Source organism: Felis catus, chromosome B3, assembly GCF_018350175.1.
Source record: "Felis catus isolate Fca126 chromosome B3, F.catus_Fca126_mat1.0, whole genome shotgun sequence".
Classification (NCBI taxonomy): Eukaryota; Metazoa; Chordata; class Mammalia; order Carnivora; family Felidae; genus Felis; species Felis catus.
Window position 1 is genome coordinate 1,562,368 of NC_058373.1, and position 13,987 is coordinate 1,576,354.

At 60.8% G+C, this 13,987-nt stretch overlaps 2 protein-coding genes across 5 annotated transcripts in view; one reads left to right on the top strand and one right to left on the bottom strand.

Moving 5' to 3' along the window:
* Window positions 1–13,987, top strand: part of FAH (fumarylacetoacetate hydrolase) — a 46,952-nt gene that overhangs the window by 24,436 nt on the left and 8,529 nt on the right. Inside the window, exon 14 of one of the 4 annotated variants that reach the window (XM_019831770.3) lies at window positions 4,552–4,679. The exons of 1 other annotated variant lie outside the window; for it this stretch is intronic. In XM_019831770.3, coding sequence (XP_019687329.2) covers window positions 4,552–4,625 — 74 coding nt within the window. In that variant the 3' untranslated portion in view covers window positions 4,626–4,679. Of the gene's footprint in view, window positions 1–34; window positions 239–4,551; window positions 4,680–4,765; window positions 5,286–13,987 lie in introns of those variants that run through there. 2 more of the 4 variants (XM_019831773.3, XM_003986744.4) reach the window with 2 other exon arrangements.
* The window catches only part of CTXND1 (cortexin domain containing 1), a 42,831-nt gene continuing 33,545 nt past the window's right edge, over window positions 4,702–13,987 (bottom strand). The window contains exons 2-3 of the mRNA XM_023254801.2: window positions 13,664–13,826; window positions 4,702–12,771 (exon numbers count right to left, since the gene is read on the bottom strand). Of these exons, the coding sequence (XP_023110569.1) occupies window positions 12,530–12,709 (180 nt within the window). The 5' untranslated portion in view covers window positions 12,710–12,771; window positions 13,664–13,826 and the 3' untranslated portion in view covers window positions 4,702–12,529. The remainder of the gene's footprint in view (window positions 12,772–13,663; window positions 13,827–13,987) is intronic.

Sequence of the window (13,987 nt, forward strand, 5' to 3'; positions counted from 1 at the left end):
GCTGCTTGCCTGACCCTGTCCTCCTCCGCCCCAGGGCACTGCCAGGGGGACGGGTACCGCGTCGGCTTTGGCCAGTGTGCTGGGAAAGTGCTGCCCGCTCTCCTGCCCGCGTGAGGCTCTGCGCATCCAGGACGTGAGCTCACCGCCCCTGCCCGGGGATCCCCGCCGTCCGCGGCCGCGGGCCTGGCTCCTTGTTCAGTGGTAAATAAAGCCATCGTGCTCAGTGTCCACGCTCGAAGCCCCGTGCCGTCCCGTGTGACCTCCACTCGTGCCCTTGATTGGACCCACAAGTCAGGGTGTGTCCCACTTCACGGTCTCCGCGGTTGACCAGCGAGGCTCATCGGTCACCGTTCCTATGAGACACCCCGGCCCTCCCTGCGCTCGCTGGTGTGGAAACAGTGGCTCCTGCATTAGAGTCCTCCGAGAAACAGAGATGATAGGATGTGATGTGTGTAGAGAAATGCATTTTAAGGAATTACTCATGATTGTGCAGGCTGGCAAGTCCAGAATATGCAGGGTGGGCCGGAGGCTGGAGGCCCAGGGAACAGCTACAGTGTGAGCTCGAAGGTGGTCTGCTGCAGAATTCCCTCTTCTGGGGAGAGCAGGCCTTTTTCTCCTAAGGCCTTCACCTGATGAGATGAGGCCCACCCACATTATGATGGAAGGTGGTCTGGTTTACTCAAAGTCCACCCACTTAAATGTTCACCTCATCTAAAACATGCCTCCACAGCAGCCTCTAGACTAACGTTGGCCCAAACCTGAGGGTACCATGGCCCGGCCAAGTGGACACGTAAAATCATCATAGCACCCCACACATCCAGTATCTCTTGGGGGGCTGCCTCACGGGGGCACGTGAGGAGCAGACTTGGTTCACGGGCTCCGTGGCTGTCTCAGCACATGGCGAAACTTGGGCGGAGCCCCCAAGTTGTGGGCACACACACCTGAACTGAACAGATGCCAGGGCAGAAAAGGGGCCAGGGGGCTAGCTTTCCTTCCCTCGTTGGCCCACAAGACCCACAAGGATCCGGAGACTGAGCCCCGCCCCATGTCCTCCACCCTGCCCACGACAAACATGCAGCCCCAGTCCCAGCCTGGTTCCTCGTGCCCACGGTGAATTTTCTTGAGCCAGACGGACCTCATGCCAGAGCCTGTCTGTCAGATCATGCCATTCATTCATTCATTCATTCATTCATTCATTCATTCATTCTGTCTTCATCAAGTGTCTTCTCTGTGTCAAGCACCGTTCTGGGCACATAAGACACAGCACAGAATAGCCCAAACCTCTGCTCTCGTGATGTTCACGTTCCAGTGGGGGGCAGACAATAAGTGAAGGGGCAAGGAGAAGACCCCCAGTGTGCAGGATAGTGTAAGTCCTCTGGAGCACTGGGGGGCACGGATGCTATAAACAGGTGCTCAGAGAAGGCCTTAGTGTCTTGGGTTCTAAGTGCTTTTCTGCCAGATGGCCGGACGCAGTGAGGGAGCAAGCCAGTCGGAGGTCTGGAGAGGGAATGCTCCAGGCAGAGGGACCGGTCAGTAAAGATCCCAGGGGATGAAGCACGCTTCTCATTTCCGGGAACATTCCAGGGCCGGAACCGTGGCGTTCGGAAGGCAATGCCACAGCGACAGCGAGGGCCCACGTTGCTCGTCCCCACACGTGTTTTTCATCCTTATGGTGAAACCACCTCACGGTGCCACAGGCTGCTGGAGCTCCAGCCAGCACACCCGAGTTCCAGGTGCACAGAAAAAGAAGATGAAGAGGTGGAGGCTGGAAGCAGCCCCCTTCCGGCTGAGCTGTGTCGCTCACGCGGCCGTCCCAGGCGCGCAGCACCACACCGTTGGCGGGAACCTGGTGACAAGACCATACCTCACCGCAGGGAGGTCTGGGGATGCCACCTTTTAGCTGCGTTCGTGGTTTCTCCAGTTCAAACCCGGGTTCAGTTGCTAAAGAAGGAGGGGAGCAGGGATACCGGGGGTGGGGGGGGGCGCCAGTAGCCTGCAGCCCGCAGGCGGGGCAGGGGCTTCGCGCTCTGAGGCTGATCTGCTCTTGCCCAGGGGACTCTTGCCACGGTCTCCAGTCTCGGCCGGTTTCGGCGGAAGATCCCGTGCAGCGCAGACGGCCGCAGACCACCCAGGCCCCTGCCCTCCAGACAAGACTGATCCAAATACCCTCTGAGTTTGGAAGGCCAGCCCCTTCCTGGGGGGTTTCCTCGGTTCCTGGGGGCCGGTGCCCCAGGACCACGTCCGTGTCTGTCGCTCCCCCGAGATCCCCGCTCTCCAGCGGGTTTTGAGATTGTTCCTTTAGTTCTGTCTCCTGGCTCCAGTCTGCACGCGCGACCGTCTTTTCCTTGAAGGCCTCGCGTCTACATAGCAGAACAGCTGGTGCGCACGGCGGGGCTCCCGGAGGTCTCCGCGGGCGGACGGAAGTCGTTTGAATCATTATCGGTCCATTTGGCCCCGCTAGCGCCAGAGAATGCTGATCTCAGCCGTTGAAGTCACACGGTCCCGCCTCGCCGTGCACTTGAAGTGCCCCCGGGGGCAGGCGGTGCCGCGGAAATCTGCCGGATCGGAGCACCGGAGCCTAGACGCGGGCCGGTGGGGCCGGCCGGGATCCGTGCAGCCAGAGCGGCGGGTCTCACCACGGGTCCGTCCGGGACCCCGTCCAGCAAGGACTGCCCCTTGGGCCTGGCTGCTCTCCTGGGTCCGGAAGTGCCCCGGGCAGCCCAGGGGACAAGGGAACCAGTGGTCTTTGCGCCCCGAGGCAAACCGCTCCCGGTTCCGCCTGTTTCGTTCCTGCTTCCTGTCCCTCGCGGCCCCTGGCGAGGGTACACGATGAGCCCCGAGCCCTGCGACCCGGGGTGGAATCCGTTTGGGACGTGCCCTGAGCAGGAGGGCCAAGGCCAGAGGGGTTTCTGGCGGGATGGTCACGCTGGGGTTGCCGGCTGGACTCGGGGGCACCCCGCTGCCCTGGGCCCGGTGGAGCCCCTGTCGCTCCTGCGCAGGGGTAGGAGGGAGGAGAGCCCCTTTGCCTCCAGCGCCCCCCCCCGGCCCCGCCCCTGCCCTGCACCCTCTCCCTGACACTGGTCCAGCTTTGAGTGCTGCTGCACGGCTAGAGGGGCTGGGTGAGGCTGGCCTCCGGCTGTCCCCTCCTTGGGGACAAGGGAGCTTTAGGGCTTTAAGTATGGTGAGGATTGTTTCTCCCAAGATTCTACAATTGGAAAAGATAAGACAAAATAGGCTGAGAGAGGAGGATTAGGGCCTGAGGTCCCTGGTGGGGGGGGAACACCCATTCTGGAACAATGCTGGGAGTGCCTGGCCACAGCCGCCCCCCTCGGGGGAAGGTTTCTCTTAACAGTGCCAGACCCCACCTACCCCCTCAGGTTTCCCCCAGGAATGTGACCGAAGGCCTCAGTGTGGCCTCAGACCACCCCTCACCCAGCGGAGCGGAGCGCCCAGCGCCTAGAGTTGTGCCCCCAGTAAGGGTGGGACCTGGGAAGGCGCGAGGGGGAGGGGAGAGGGGAGGAGAGACCAGGACCTTCTGCGGCGAGGACCCCCGCCGGGAGTCCTCAGGCGTGTTCACTCCCGACTGTCCCCCGTCTGTACACAGGGCTTTCCTACCACTCTTCCGGTCTCGTCTGTTCTAATAAACTTTTGCCAGCGGCTCGTTTTGTGCGAGGACAAAGCGGCAGGACAGCCGGTCCCGGGTATTGTGGTAAAAACTCCCACAACAGTCCCTCGCACAGAATGGATCTCAAAAGAGGTTCTATTTTCATTTCTTTTCTTCAATTTGGAGGCATATTAAAAAATTTTTTTTTCAGGTTTATTTACTTATTTTGAGAGAGAACAAATGGGGGAGGGGCAGAGAGAGAGAGGGAGAAAGAGAATCCCAAGCGGGCTCCACGCTGTCAGCACAGGCTCGAGCCCACGAACCGTGAGATCGTGACCTGGGTGGACGTTGAGATCACGACCTGGCCTAACCGACTGAGCCCCTCCAGGCGCCCCAGGGGGCATATATTTTCTAACGACCTCAGGAAAAATTCCCGTGGGGGGATTGCCTTCCAAAGTGTGCATCTGTGTCCTGTATGTGTCCCTCTCTGTCCCTCCCCTCGGCGGTGCCCCCGGCCTGAGGGAGAGGCAGAAAGGACTCCCAGATGCCCCTGACGAACGGGAGACGGCAGAGTGGAGGCTTCCTGGCAGATGTATTTGTTTTTCATGGTCGCACAGACTAATAACGCTGTGCCGAGAGCACACCCAGAGGCTGGGCAGTGGGTCCTTTCCTGGGGGGCGGGGGGATGGGGACGGAACGTCTCTGCGGCCACCGAGGACTTGACCCCAGAGATCAACAGACCGCTGCTGTCTGTGACGATCCGAGCCACGTCTTCCTTCTCTAGATGTGGGGCTCCCGAGGGCAGAGTTGTTGGCTGTTGCTGCTGGAATGTTCTCCAGCACCTAGCACTGACCCGCCAACACGTGGCAGGCACTTTGCCTGCATTTGCTGAACAGATGAATGGATCCTGGGAGACCACGGGCGACGGGATTCTGTTGTATTCACAGATCCACCCCTGAAGCCAGGGACCCGCGGAGGCTCCCTTCCGCCTCGACGTTTCAAAGCTCAAGCTCGATGGTGAAATGAAACACATTCTCTTCTCCCACCCCGACGTGCTTTGATAAGGACGAGACAAAATTTCAAAGCTATCTACGGCGTTTGAGGGTTGAACAGGGGCAACATAGCAAACTAATTTATTTTCCTTTTTTTTTTTAACTGAAGTTTAATTAATACCCAGTGACCTGTTGCATTCGGACGTACGGTACAGGGATTCGACACCCATGCGCCACCCGGTCGTCGCGATCCCCTGTCTCACCCCACCCCCTCCCCTCTGCTGACCACCAGTCTGTTCTTTGCATCAGACACAACACTTTGATCGCTGTACCTGAACAGTGTTGGCCGTTTCGGATGACCGCTGAAGACCTACAGATACGTGACTTGTTTCACAAACGTTTTCCAAGAAAGTTTTAAGGTTTATTGCCTTCACTTCGTTAGAATCACTATTTTGTCATAGCCAGGCTTTTCGCATAACGTGGGCTCCATTGACAGACGAATCTCCGTGATGAAAAAAGTAAACCGACTTGTCCTCAGAACGTACAAAAGGTCAATATTTTCACCCAAACCCTTAAGGTTAAAAATTGCAAAACTAAACTTATCCTCTGTGCGTTTTCTGCGTTAGTTTTCTTTGATAATATTGAAACTTTCCACTACGATTAAAGGCACGACGTAAATTGTAACTGAAGAATGTTAACGCTTCGTATCAAAACTATTTAAATCAAGCTGAAATGTTTAAATTTGTTAAAAAAAAAAAAGTTAAATCCTTTCACGTATGTCTCATAAAAATAACACCCTTTGCAGTCCTGATGTTCAGCCTCCCCCTCGCAGCCAAAGTAAATAATTCGTATCGCTCGTCATCTGTTAGGAGGAGATCTGTGTAGAGATCGATTGATAGGAATCAGGTAATATTGTGAAATGTGCCTTCACTGCCACGTGCAGCTGTCGTGAATACCAGGCTAATTTGTGAGGGTTTCCAGAAGCACAAATCGGAAAGAGAGCAAGGAAATAGACATTTGGTACAACGGCGAAATGCCCCCAGTTGGGGCAAGAACCAGTTGCTTCCGTCCTGGGCGCCGCCTCCCTGAAGCCCGCCGGCGTGTCTCACGGGAGGGGCACTGAGGGTGCAGGTTGGGTGACACCAGGCGGGCTCTCAGGGGACAGAGGGGCCCCCGTGACCCCTTACGGGGATCTGTGCGTGGCCGTTTGTAATACGCTGGCCCCCGGAAGCACGAGTCCCAAGGAAGGGCCCCCTCGCCCCCCTCTCTGGGCCCCACGTTGTCTCTGGTAGTTTCTGTGTAAATGAAGACACGTGTCCCTCTCGCACCTCCAGCTGGGCGGCGGAGCTGAGACCCGGCTCCAGAGCTTCGAGCCTCCAGGGGAATTACGGCTCAGTGGTTGGAACTCTGGCCTTGACCGAGGGCAGGTGGCTTCTCCGGGACAGGGCTGTGCCTTACTCCTTTGTCCAAACCGCTGTCACATGGGAGTTGCTCATAAGTGTGGGGGGCGTTGTCCCTGCAAAGTGCCCCGTTGTCACATCTGGGAGCCCGGCTCCAAGGTCTTCTGGGTCATAGCAGTGCCTCACCTGGCGATCCGCGAGGAGGAAGGATGTGCTCACAGGACCTCCTGGGTGTCCAGTCTCTCAGCCTGGGGTCACTGTTCCGAGTCCCCGTCTGCTTCCGGGGTGAAGCCCCACCTCTCCGCACCTCGTGGGCTCAGTGCTGTGCGGGGGGTGGGGGGCTTATCGAGCGTGACTATGGGGGGTGCCGGCCGGCTGCTTCCGTGTGTGGTCAGGCCGAAAGGCTGTCAGCTCTGTGGACCCTCTTGACTGTGTGTCAGACCAGAAGACGCTCCTTTTCCTGGAGGAGGGGATTCCCAGGACGAGGCAAGGCCCCTGTGTCCGGGGCAGCCGGGCGGAGGGGGAGTGGACCACCGCACAGAAGCAGCCCAGGGGGCATCGAGGACTGCTGCTCCCGGCCTCTTTCCCGAACACTCAAAGTCAGAAAGCTGGTATTGGGGCACGAGCGGGGCCGTGCCTGAGATCTGCTGCAGGGAAAACACCGAGAGCCCGATGCAGTTTCCGCCCCGTCCTCCTCTCCAGCCTTCCCTGCCCTGTCTCGTCCCGGGAGGCCACCCCTGTGGATGACATCGCCCAGGCTCCTGTCCTGTGGCTCCTGGCTGGCGGGGGGCAGCAGAGGAGAAAGTGCAGAGGGAGAAAGAGGTCGGGGTATTTGTTCTCCGCACCCCTCCCTTCTGGGCCATGGTTTTGGGGGCCTGTGTCCCCCTGTGTCCCTCCACCGTGGCTCACGGCTCCCAAAGAGAGCGTGGCCACCGCCCTTGCTGGATTCCGGGGCCACTGTCCCTCCCCAGGCAAGCGGTGACAATGGCTTCTCACTGTCCCCAGTCCTGGCTGACTCACCGTCCCTGCTGGTTCTCTTAAACTCGTCTACACTTCTGCAAATAGTCCCTAAATTAAGCCGCCCTCGGTGAATGCTGGGAGTACGTGAGGGGATGCCTGGAGCGTCCCTGCAATACTGCGGAGAAAGGAGCCTGAAGGCAGGAGCCCCCCGGACTTCACTGATGCTGGGTTCCGCGGACTGGGAGGGGCCGGGCGGTGGTGCCTTGAGGACCCAGCACGGCAGGAGACCCGATGGTTCGGGGGTGTCTGGGGCAGACAGGGGCACCGTCTCCCCCTGCCTGGAAGGTCCCGGAGCCAAGGGATGGAGACAAGTGAATCCTCCCGCTATTAGACCTAACGACCCACGTACGGAATTTCTGCTTCTCGCCCTTGTCTCCTCGGACCTGGTGGCTTTGAAAATTCTTTGGGAGGCTGGGGTGCCTGCGGGCTCAGTCAGTTAAATGTCCGACTTCGGCTCAGGTCGTGATCTCACGGTCTGTGGGTTCGAGCCCCACGTCGGGCTCTGTGCTGATGGCTCGGAGCCTGGAGCCTGTTTCAGGTTCTGTGTCTCCCTCTCTCTGCCCCTCCCTGCTCACACTCTCTCTCTCTCTCTCAAAAATAAATAAACATTAAAAAAAAAAAAACACAACTCTTCGCGAGGGAGAGGAAGTGCTTCCCCCAGGGGTACACGGGTGTGGGTCTGTCAGGCTAGAAACTGAGATCCTGCTGTGGTCATTCGGGCTGCCTCGTGTTGAACGCGGGGGCAGAGAAGGGGCTCACCGTGCCGCCGGGGGGGCCCATCCCAGGAGCCGTGTTAAGCGGGGTTCCCTCCACACAGCCGGGGCAAGCGGCTCCCTGGGGACCCCCGTCCCGTGCCCCCCACTTCTGCAGGTCTGAGGTGGGGGCGTGAACTCGGATCCTAACAGACTCCCCAGCGACGCTGACGTTCTCTGTCCCGAGACCAGGGTCGGGGCGGTGTTGGCCTAGCGTGCTCCGAGCTTCCAAACACGCCTCCACGTGAGGCCTTCAGACCCCTTCACGTCCCCTGTGGGCCTGTTGAAGCTGGCGGCCCAAAGAAGACCGGGCGCCAGGAGTCTGGATCCTCCACAGATGAAGGTTTGCGAGATTCCACCCGATAGAATACTCCCGAGAGCCAAGGATACGCAGGAGGTGAGGGGTCGTGGAGAAGGTGCTGGAAAATGACACCACGCTTCAAGCCCCAGGCCTGGAGGCGAGGGCCGTAGCAGCTGTGCGTTATAGGAACCGCTTCGTTTACTCACCTAGAGGCGGGTACGGGCCGGGTGGGCAGTGGGCCCAGGTCGGTATCGCCCCTCCCCCGCCCAGACAATATGGCGGCAGATGGACCTTCGTTCCCCTGCGTGGAGGGCATGTGATTTTTCCCCATCCAAGCAGAGGTCATGAACGGATGCTGAATGTAGTAGGGGTGGGTTGTACTCGTTAACGTTTCGTTTGCTCCAGAACGCTAACATACACGAACCGCTTCGCCGGGGGCTCCCAGACCGTTAGGTTCTGTTGTTTTTGGCTGATGGAAGGTCCAGAGGAGAGGCTGGACGGGGGAGTGTCGAGGTCCAGGTATGTGTTTCCCTCCACGCTCTTCCTGCTGGGCTGCAGTTCGGGCACGAGTCTTAACCGTCTCCCTGCGGCCACGGCTCCTGCCGGGTTCTGAGGACTTTCCTTCTCCTTGCCACATCAGGCCAAGCTGGCCACGGCTTCCCCCCGTGGCCTGTGTGGTGCTTTTCTATCCCGTGTCGCTTCCCTCAGCCCTGCCTGACCTCTGAATAGTCTTCCGTTAAGCCCTCGAAGCATAAACGCTTTGGCTGTGCCTTCTGCTTCCTGCCGGGATGCTGACTGATTCAGGGCCTTAGCTGGTGACCGTCCAGGAGTGACACGCAGGGGGAAGGCTGGCAGAGCTGAGGCCGTGTGTCCCCCTGGATGCAGATGACCCGTGTGTGCCCAGGGAGCTCAGCTGGGGCACCCGTCCGCAGGCCGGGCCATGGGCCAGGGGGCCCCCCGCAGGTCGTCGCCCATCACAGGACCAGTCCACAGGACCGGTCCTCAGCGGCGAGACCGCGGGGCAGGAAACCACACCGGCTTGGCAGTCCTCTCTGGCTGGTGTTGGAAGCAGGACGGGCCCCTTTAAGGTTGGGTTGACCTCGAGGTCTGGGATGATGTTTGGGCGAGGGAGACCCGCGTCTTTCGATTCGATAAAAACCACATAGACGCGAGCGACTAGTTGGAAAAGACCCAACAGAGACGGTGGAATTGATGCTGCGAGCTGGTGAAGCTCGTGGCCCGTTGCTCAGGTCGGCCCGTCTGTGCGTCCTCAGGGGCCGTGTTTCCCCCGCTGACTGTCGTCCTGGTGTCCCGCTTCTGCCCATTTTTGTTACCCCACCTGCACTCCGTCGCACCGCCCACCGTGCAGATGGCCCCAGACACCACGCGAAAGGGGTTGCGTGTCAGACTTTACTGAGGGTTTGGAGTAACGGGGAGGGATTGTAGCAGAGCCCTTCTCCCGTTCTGTGCGGCGGGGAGTTTCCGTCTGGTCCCCGTTTCCCTTAAGCCTCGAGCTGTGGCCAACCCCACAGGCCTCTCTCTCTTTCTGCTTCCATTCCCTCTCTGCCAGCTTCCAGTCCTCAAAAACGCTGCTCACTTCTTTTGCGGGACGGTTTCTCTCTCCATCCACAACCCCAGAGCTCACCTCAACTAGCCAGGAACTGGCTCAGAGGATCTGATCGCAGAAGACCCCCTCCTCCTCCCTTAGCATCAGGGAGTAGCGGCAGATGCCTGGCGTTCCCCTTAACGGGGCCAAAGGCCTAGACAGGCGTCCCTGGCCTGGGGCTTTCTTAGGTGGAGGGGGTGTGGTGTGAATATTTATTCCCCGCTGTCCTGAGCGAGCTTGCGGCCTTCGTCACCTGCGTCTCCTGGCACGTGCAGGACAGGGAAAATGAAAGTGATCCAAGCGCTTCCTAATGGGAACGTGGACGATGCACCAGACGGCTCGTCCACGGCCACCGAGAGGGTAACGGGGAAGGCCGTGGCAGCGGGCTCCAGAGGTAATGTTAGGAGAGAGCAGGGTTTTAGATGATGTAACTGATGACATTTCTAAGGAGTATATCTTGCATTCGGGCAAGGGTCAGAAGGGGGCGTATGGGTACACAGTGAAAATCGCTGTTTGACAGGAGGCTTGGATGGGGCGTGAGTTTTTTATTTTTTATCTTTTCTGAAATATTCTTCCCTCTTGCCACCAAAACCAAACAACAACAACAAACCAGTCCAGAGAGACGGTGGGAAACACCCACAGATGTTAAGTGTGGAAAAGAGGGAAGTGGGGCCAGGGATCCGGGGGCCGTGCTTCTCTAACTCCCGTGTGCCCGGCTGGCACTCAGCGGGTCTCGCCCACAGGTTCCTGAGCGCCACCCCCCAGGGACGCTGGCCCCGCAGGTCCGGGGTGGGGCCCGGGTTCTGGATTCCCAGCATGCTCCTCACCCCTGGAGATGTACTCTGTCTCTCACCACAGTTCGGGTGGCACGGCCCTAGGGCGCCTGATCGTCACTCCTGAGGATTCTGAAGTACCTCCAGCCAAGGCCTTCCAGACTGTTCCTTGTTCCTGGGGCTTGCTATTAACTGACGGGGAGATGGCGCTCATTCACACTGCAAATCCCTGCTGATGCGCTTTTCACAGAAGTGCGTGTCTCTGAGGCAGGCTGCACAGTGAAGGCTGCTGCTGGGCCTGGGGCAATGCACAAGGTCCTTGCTCTAGATCCTTCTCTCAGAGCCTCCAGCGCATCTGGGCTCGCTGCCTCTCCCAGCTGTCCCTTTGTGCGTCCCACCTAGCGTGTGCGCGCGCGTGTGTGGGGGGAGGACAGCCGGACAGGCCCCGGAACGTGCCTGAACAGCCGTGGTCTTGTTCATTTTCGGGGTCACCTGGTGGTGACGGTGCTTTGGAAACCTGTTGCCCGGGTGGCCTGGGTTGCAGGGGGGCCCGGAGCGGGGATGCCGGTGAGGGGAAGGGAGCATTGGGTTTCCCCACGGATGCAGGTCTGTCCCTCGGGGGTGGCCGGCCACCCCTTGCAGGGACGGCATAGATGCCTCGGAGGAAGGGGCTTCAGGCAGTCCAGCCTAACTGCACACCGTGTGTGCTTAAACATATGACAATGACAGTTGCGTAAATCGATAGACACCATATCCCTTGAGGTCAGGTGCTGGAAGAGGTTGCTGTGAGTGTCCCTTTGACCAGGGGTCCTGGCTGGGAGATTTGGCTTTGGAAGCGGCCCCGGGAAGTTGAGGAGCTTCCAGGGTCCCAGGCTCTGCAGGGAGGGGGTCCCAGAGCCCATGCGCTCCCGGCTCAGGTCCCTGGCTTCTCCCCGGGGTGGGGGAGTCAAGGAGTGCTCCTTCATTCCGTCCTCACGACAACCTTGTGAGGTAGACGTCACTCCCTCGTGTCACAGGTGAGGGAATTGGGGCTCAGAGAGGCTGACCGAGCTGTTTGGGGTCCTGTAGCGAGGAAGGAAGGGGGCCGGGATTCGGGACCAGCATCGCGGGCTCCGTGGTCACAGATGTGGGTGACGGCCGAGGGGGGGCTGATGGGACGGGAGGAGGCGGCACAATGTCGTGCGTACGTGTGAATTGGGCTATTTAAAAAGATGTGTAAAAAGAGCCTGGGAGAAATGTATCAAAATGGTGGCTTTGGGGAGGTGGGATTATAGGTGTTATTTTCCCTTTTCCTTCTATTTTTCTGTATTTTCCAAGCTCCCAAGATGCACATTTCATTTATGACAGGAAAAATAGACCCCTCTGTGTTTTAGTTTAAAAAAAAAAAAAATACTGCCCGGAAGCAGCCCTGTGCTGCTTGTGAGAACGCCGGCCTCCACCCGCACACCCACCGGCCTCCGGGCCGGACTCGGGGTCAGGGGGCTGGCGCGAGTGCTGCTTTGCATGTTAAGGGCAGACGGTGTCCTCACAGCGAGGGCTCTGTTGCGTGATGGTGCGTGTCTGCCCCGGATCCCCTCCCAGAAGGTGTGCAGGAGCCAGGGACGGGGGCCACCCCGTCGTCCCACAGTGAGTCCCCGCGAGGCATGGCCTCCGCGGGCCCCTGGGGCCGGTGCCGTTGGCATGTCCAGGCCGGGCCACCCTCAAGCCCCCACTTGGCACCCCACTCACTTCCCTCTGGGGCTCCAGAGGGAGCAGCGAACCGCCTACATCCCGGCTCCACGGGCTTGCAGGCAGACAGCCGGGGGACACGGGGCGGCCGGGGGACTCGAGAGTGGCCGGGGGACTCGGGAGTGGCCGGGGGACTCGGGCGGCCGGGGGACACGGGGCGGCCAGGGGACTCAGGAGTGGCCAGGGGACTCGGGCGGCCGCGGGACTCGGGAGTGGCCGGGGGACTCGGACGGCCAGGGGACTTGGGAGTGGCCGGGGGACTTGGGAGTGCCGGGGGACTCAGGAGTGGCCGGGGGACTCGGGCGGCCAGGGGACACAAGGCAGCCGGGGGACTCGGGGTCCCCGGCCGCACTTCAGTCATCCAGGTGCTGCTCCTCCCAGGTGGACGTGGGGATAGCGCTGTACGGGTCCATGATGACCTTGGCGCAGCGAATGATCATGACCACGAGGAAGAGGCAGAGGAAGACGAAGCAGGCCAGGGTCAGCCCTTTGTCCACGTCCACGAAGACGGGCTCGGGCGTGGGCTCCTCCATGTCGGGGCTGCGGCTGCGGGCTCCTCCTCCAACCCGGGGTCGACAGGTACCATTTTCCACGCCTGCGGGGAGCCAGGGCCGTGGGGAGGCAGGGCCACAGCCCGGCCTGGTGGGGGGGGTGGGGGGGGCCACGCCCCTGGAGCCACTCCTCGCCGCCCGGCCCCTCCTGAGGGCGTGAGGGGCCCGGGACACACGCATCCTCCCTGGGACCCAAAGGCCAACCTCGTGGGCGACCGCGGTCTGTGGTGGGGCCGCCTGGGGAAGCGGGGACAGGTGACCGAGGACGGAGCTCCCGCACTTGTCCCTGCCGCCCGGCCCCGGGGAGGGCGATATCATGACGCCTCTGGGTCTGCCCGGCGCCGACCTGGGGTGCTCAGAGCAGTGCAGGAACGAGGTCACGAGTGCGTTCGCTGCAGCAGCAGAAGCCGTTTGGCAGCGGAATGTTGAACGGAACGTATGGACGGACCGCACAGGAGCCCCTGCACCAGACGGGGTCCCACGGAGGGTCTGCGCCCTCCCCCCACCGAGGGACAGGGGCGGAAGCCACAGGGGTCGTCAGAGGACCCGGTTGGGCCATCACAGGGACCCGCCTTGCGGGGAATGTCTGTCCCGCACGCCTTCACCTCCCTGCTGCGGGCGGTGACGAGGCCAGCGCGGTCAGGCCGTGTCCCACGTGGGGATGCGCTCTGTGGTCCCTGGCCCCCGGGGCAGGGGGGCCGTGCTCTGACGAAGGGGGTCTCCCCGGGGCAGGGCTGCTGTCCCCGCACACGTGGCCTCTGCAGGCCTCTCCCTCCCCTGGAGGGAGGCAGAGTGGGGACCAGTCTCCCCCGTCCCTCCGGACTTCAGGACCACACGGAGGTGAGCCTCGGGCCGGTGGGTCCCGGCACATCCATCACCGCCAGTGACCGTTCGTCCCCCTCGCTCAGATTCCCCCCGTCCCCAGAGGGCACTGACCTGCCGGTCGGAGCGGTCACCACGTCAGAAGGGCCGCCGGGTGGCCCGCACTCTGGGTCAGGCTGCTCTGGGAGGGCGGGGGGTGGGTGGCCGGACGTGACCGCGGGGGGCCGGCGACAGCGGTGGCCTTTCACTCAGGAGCAGGCACCTGCGCGGGCGGCAGCTGCAACAGAAGAGGACGAGAGCCCGTCACCTCCTGGGACACGCGGCCCCGGCGCCACCTGGTCTGCCAGGAAGGGCTGACCCGGTGGCTCTTCACCGGGCACGGTGCCGGGGCCCAACGCTTTATTCTAGTGCTGCTTTTTCAATCTCCTTCTTTCTTTC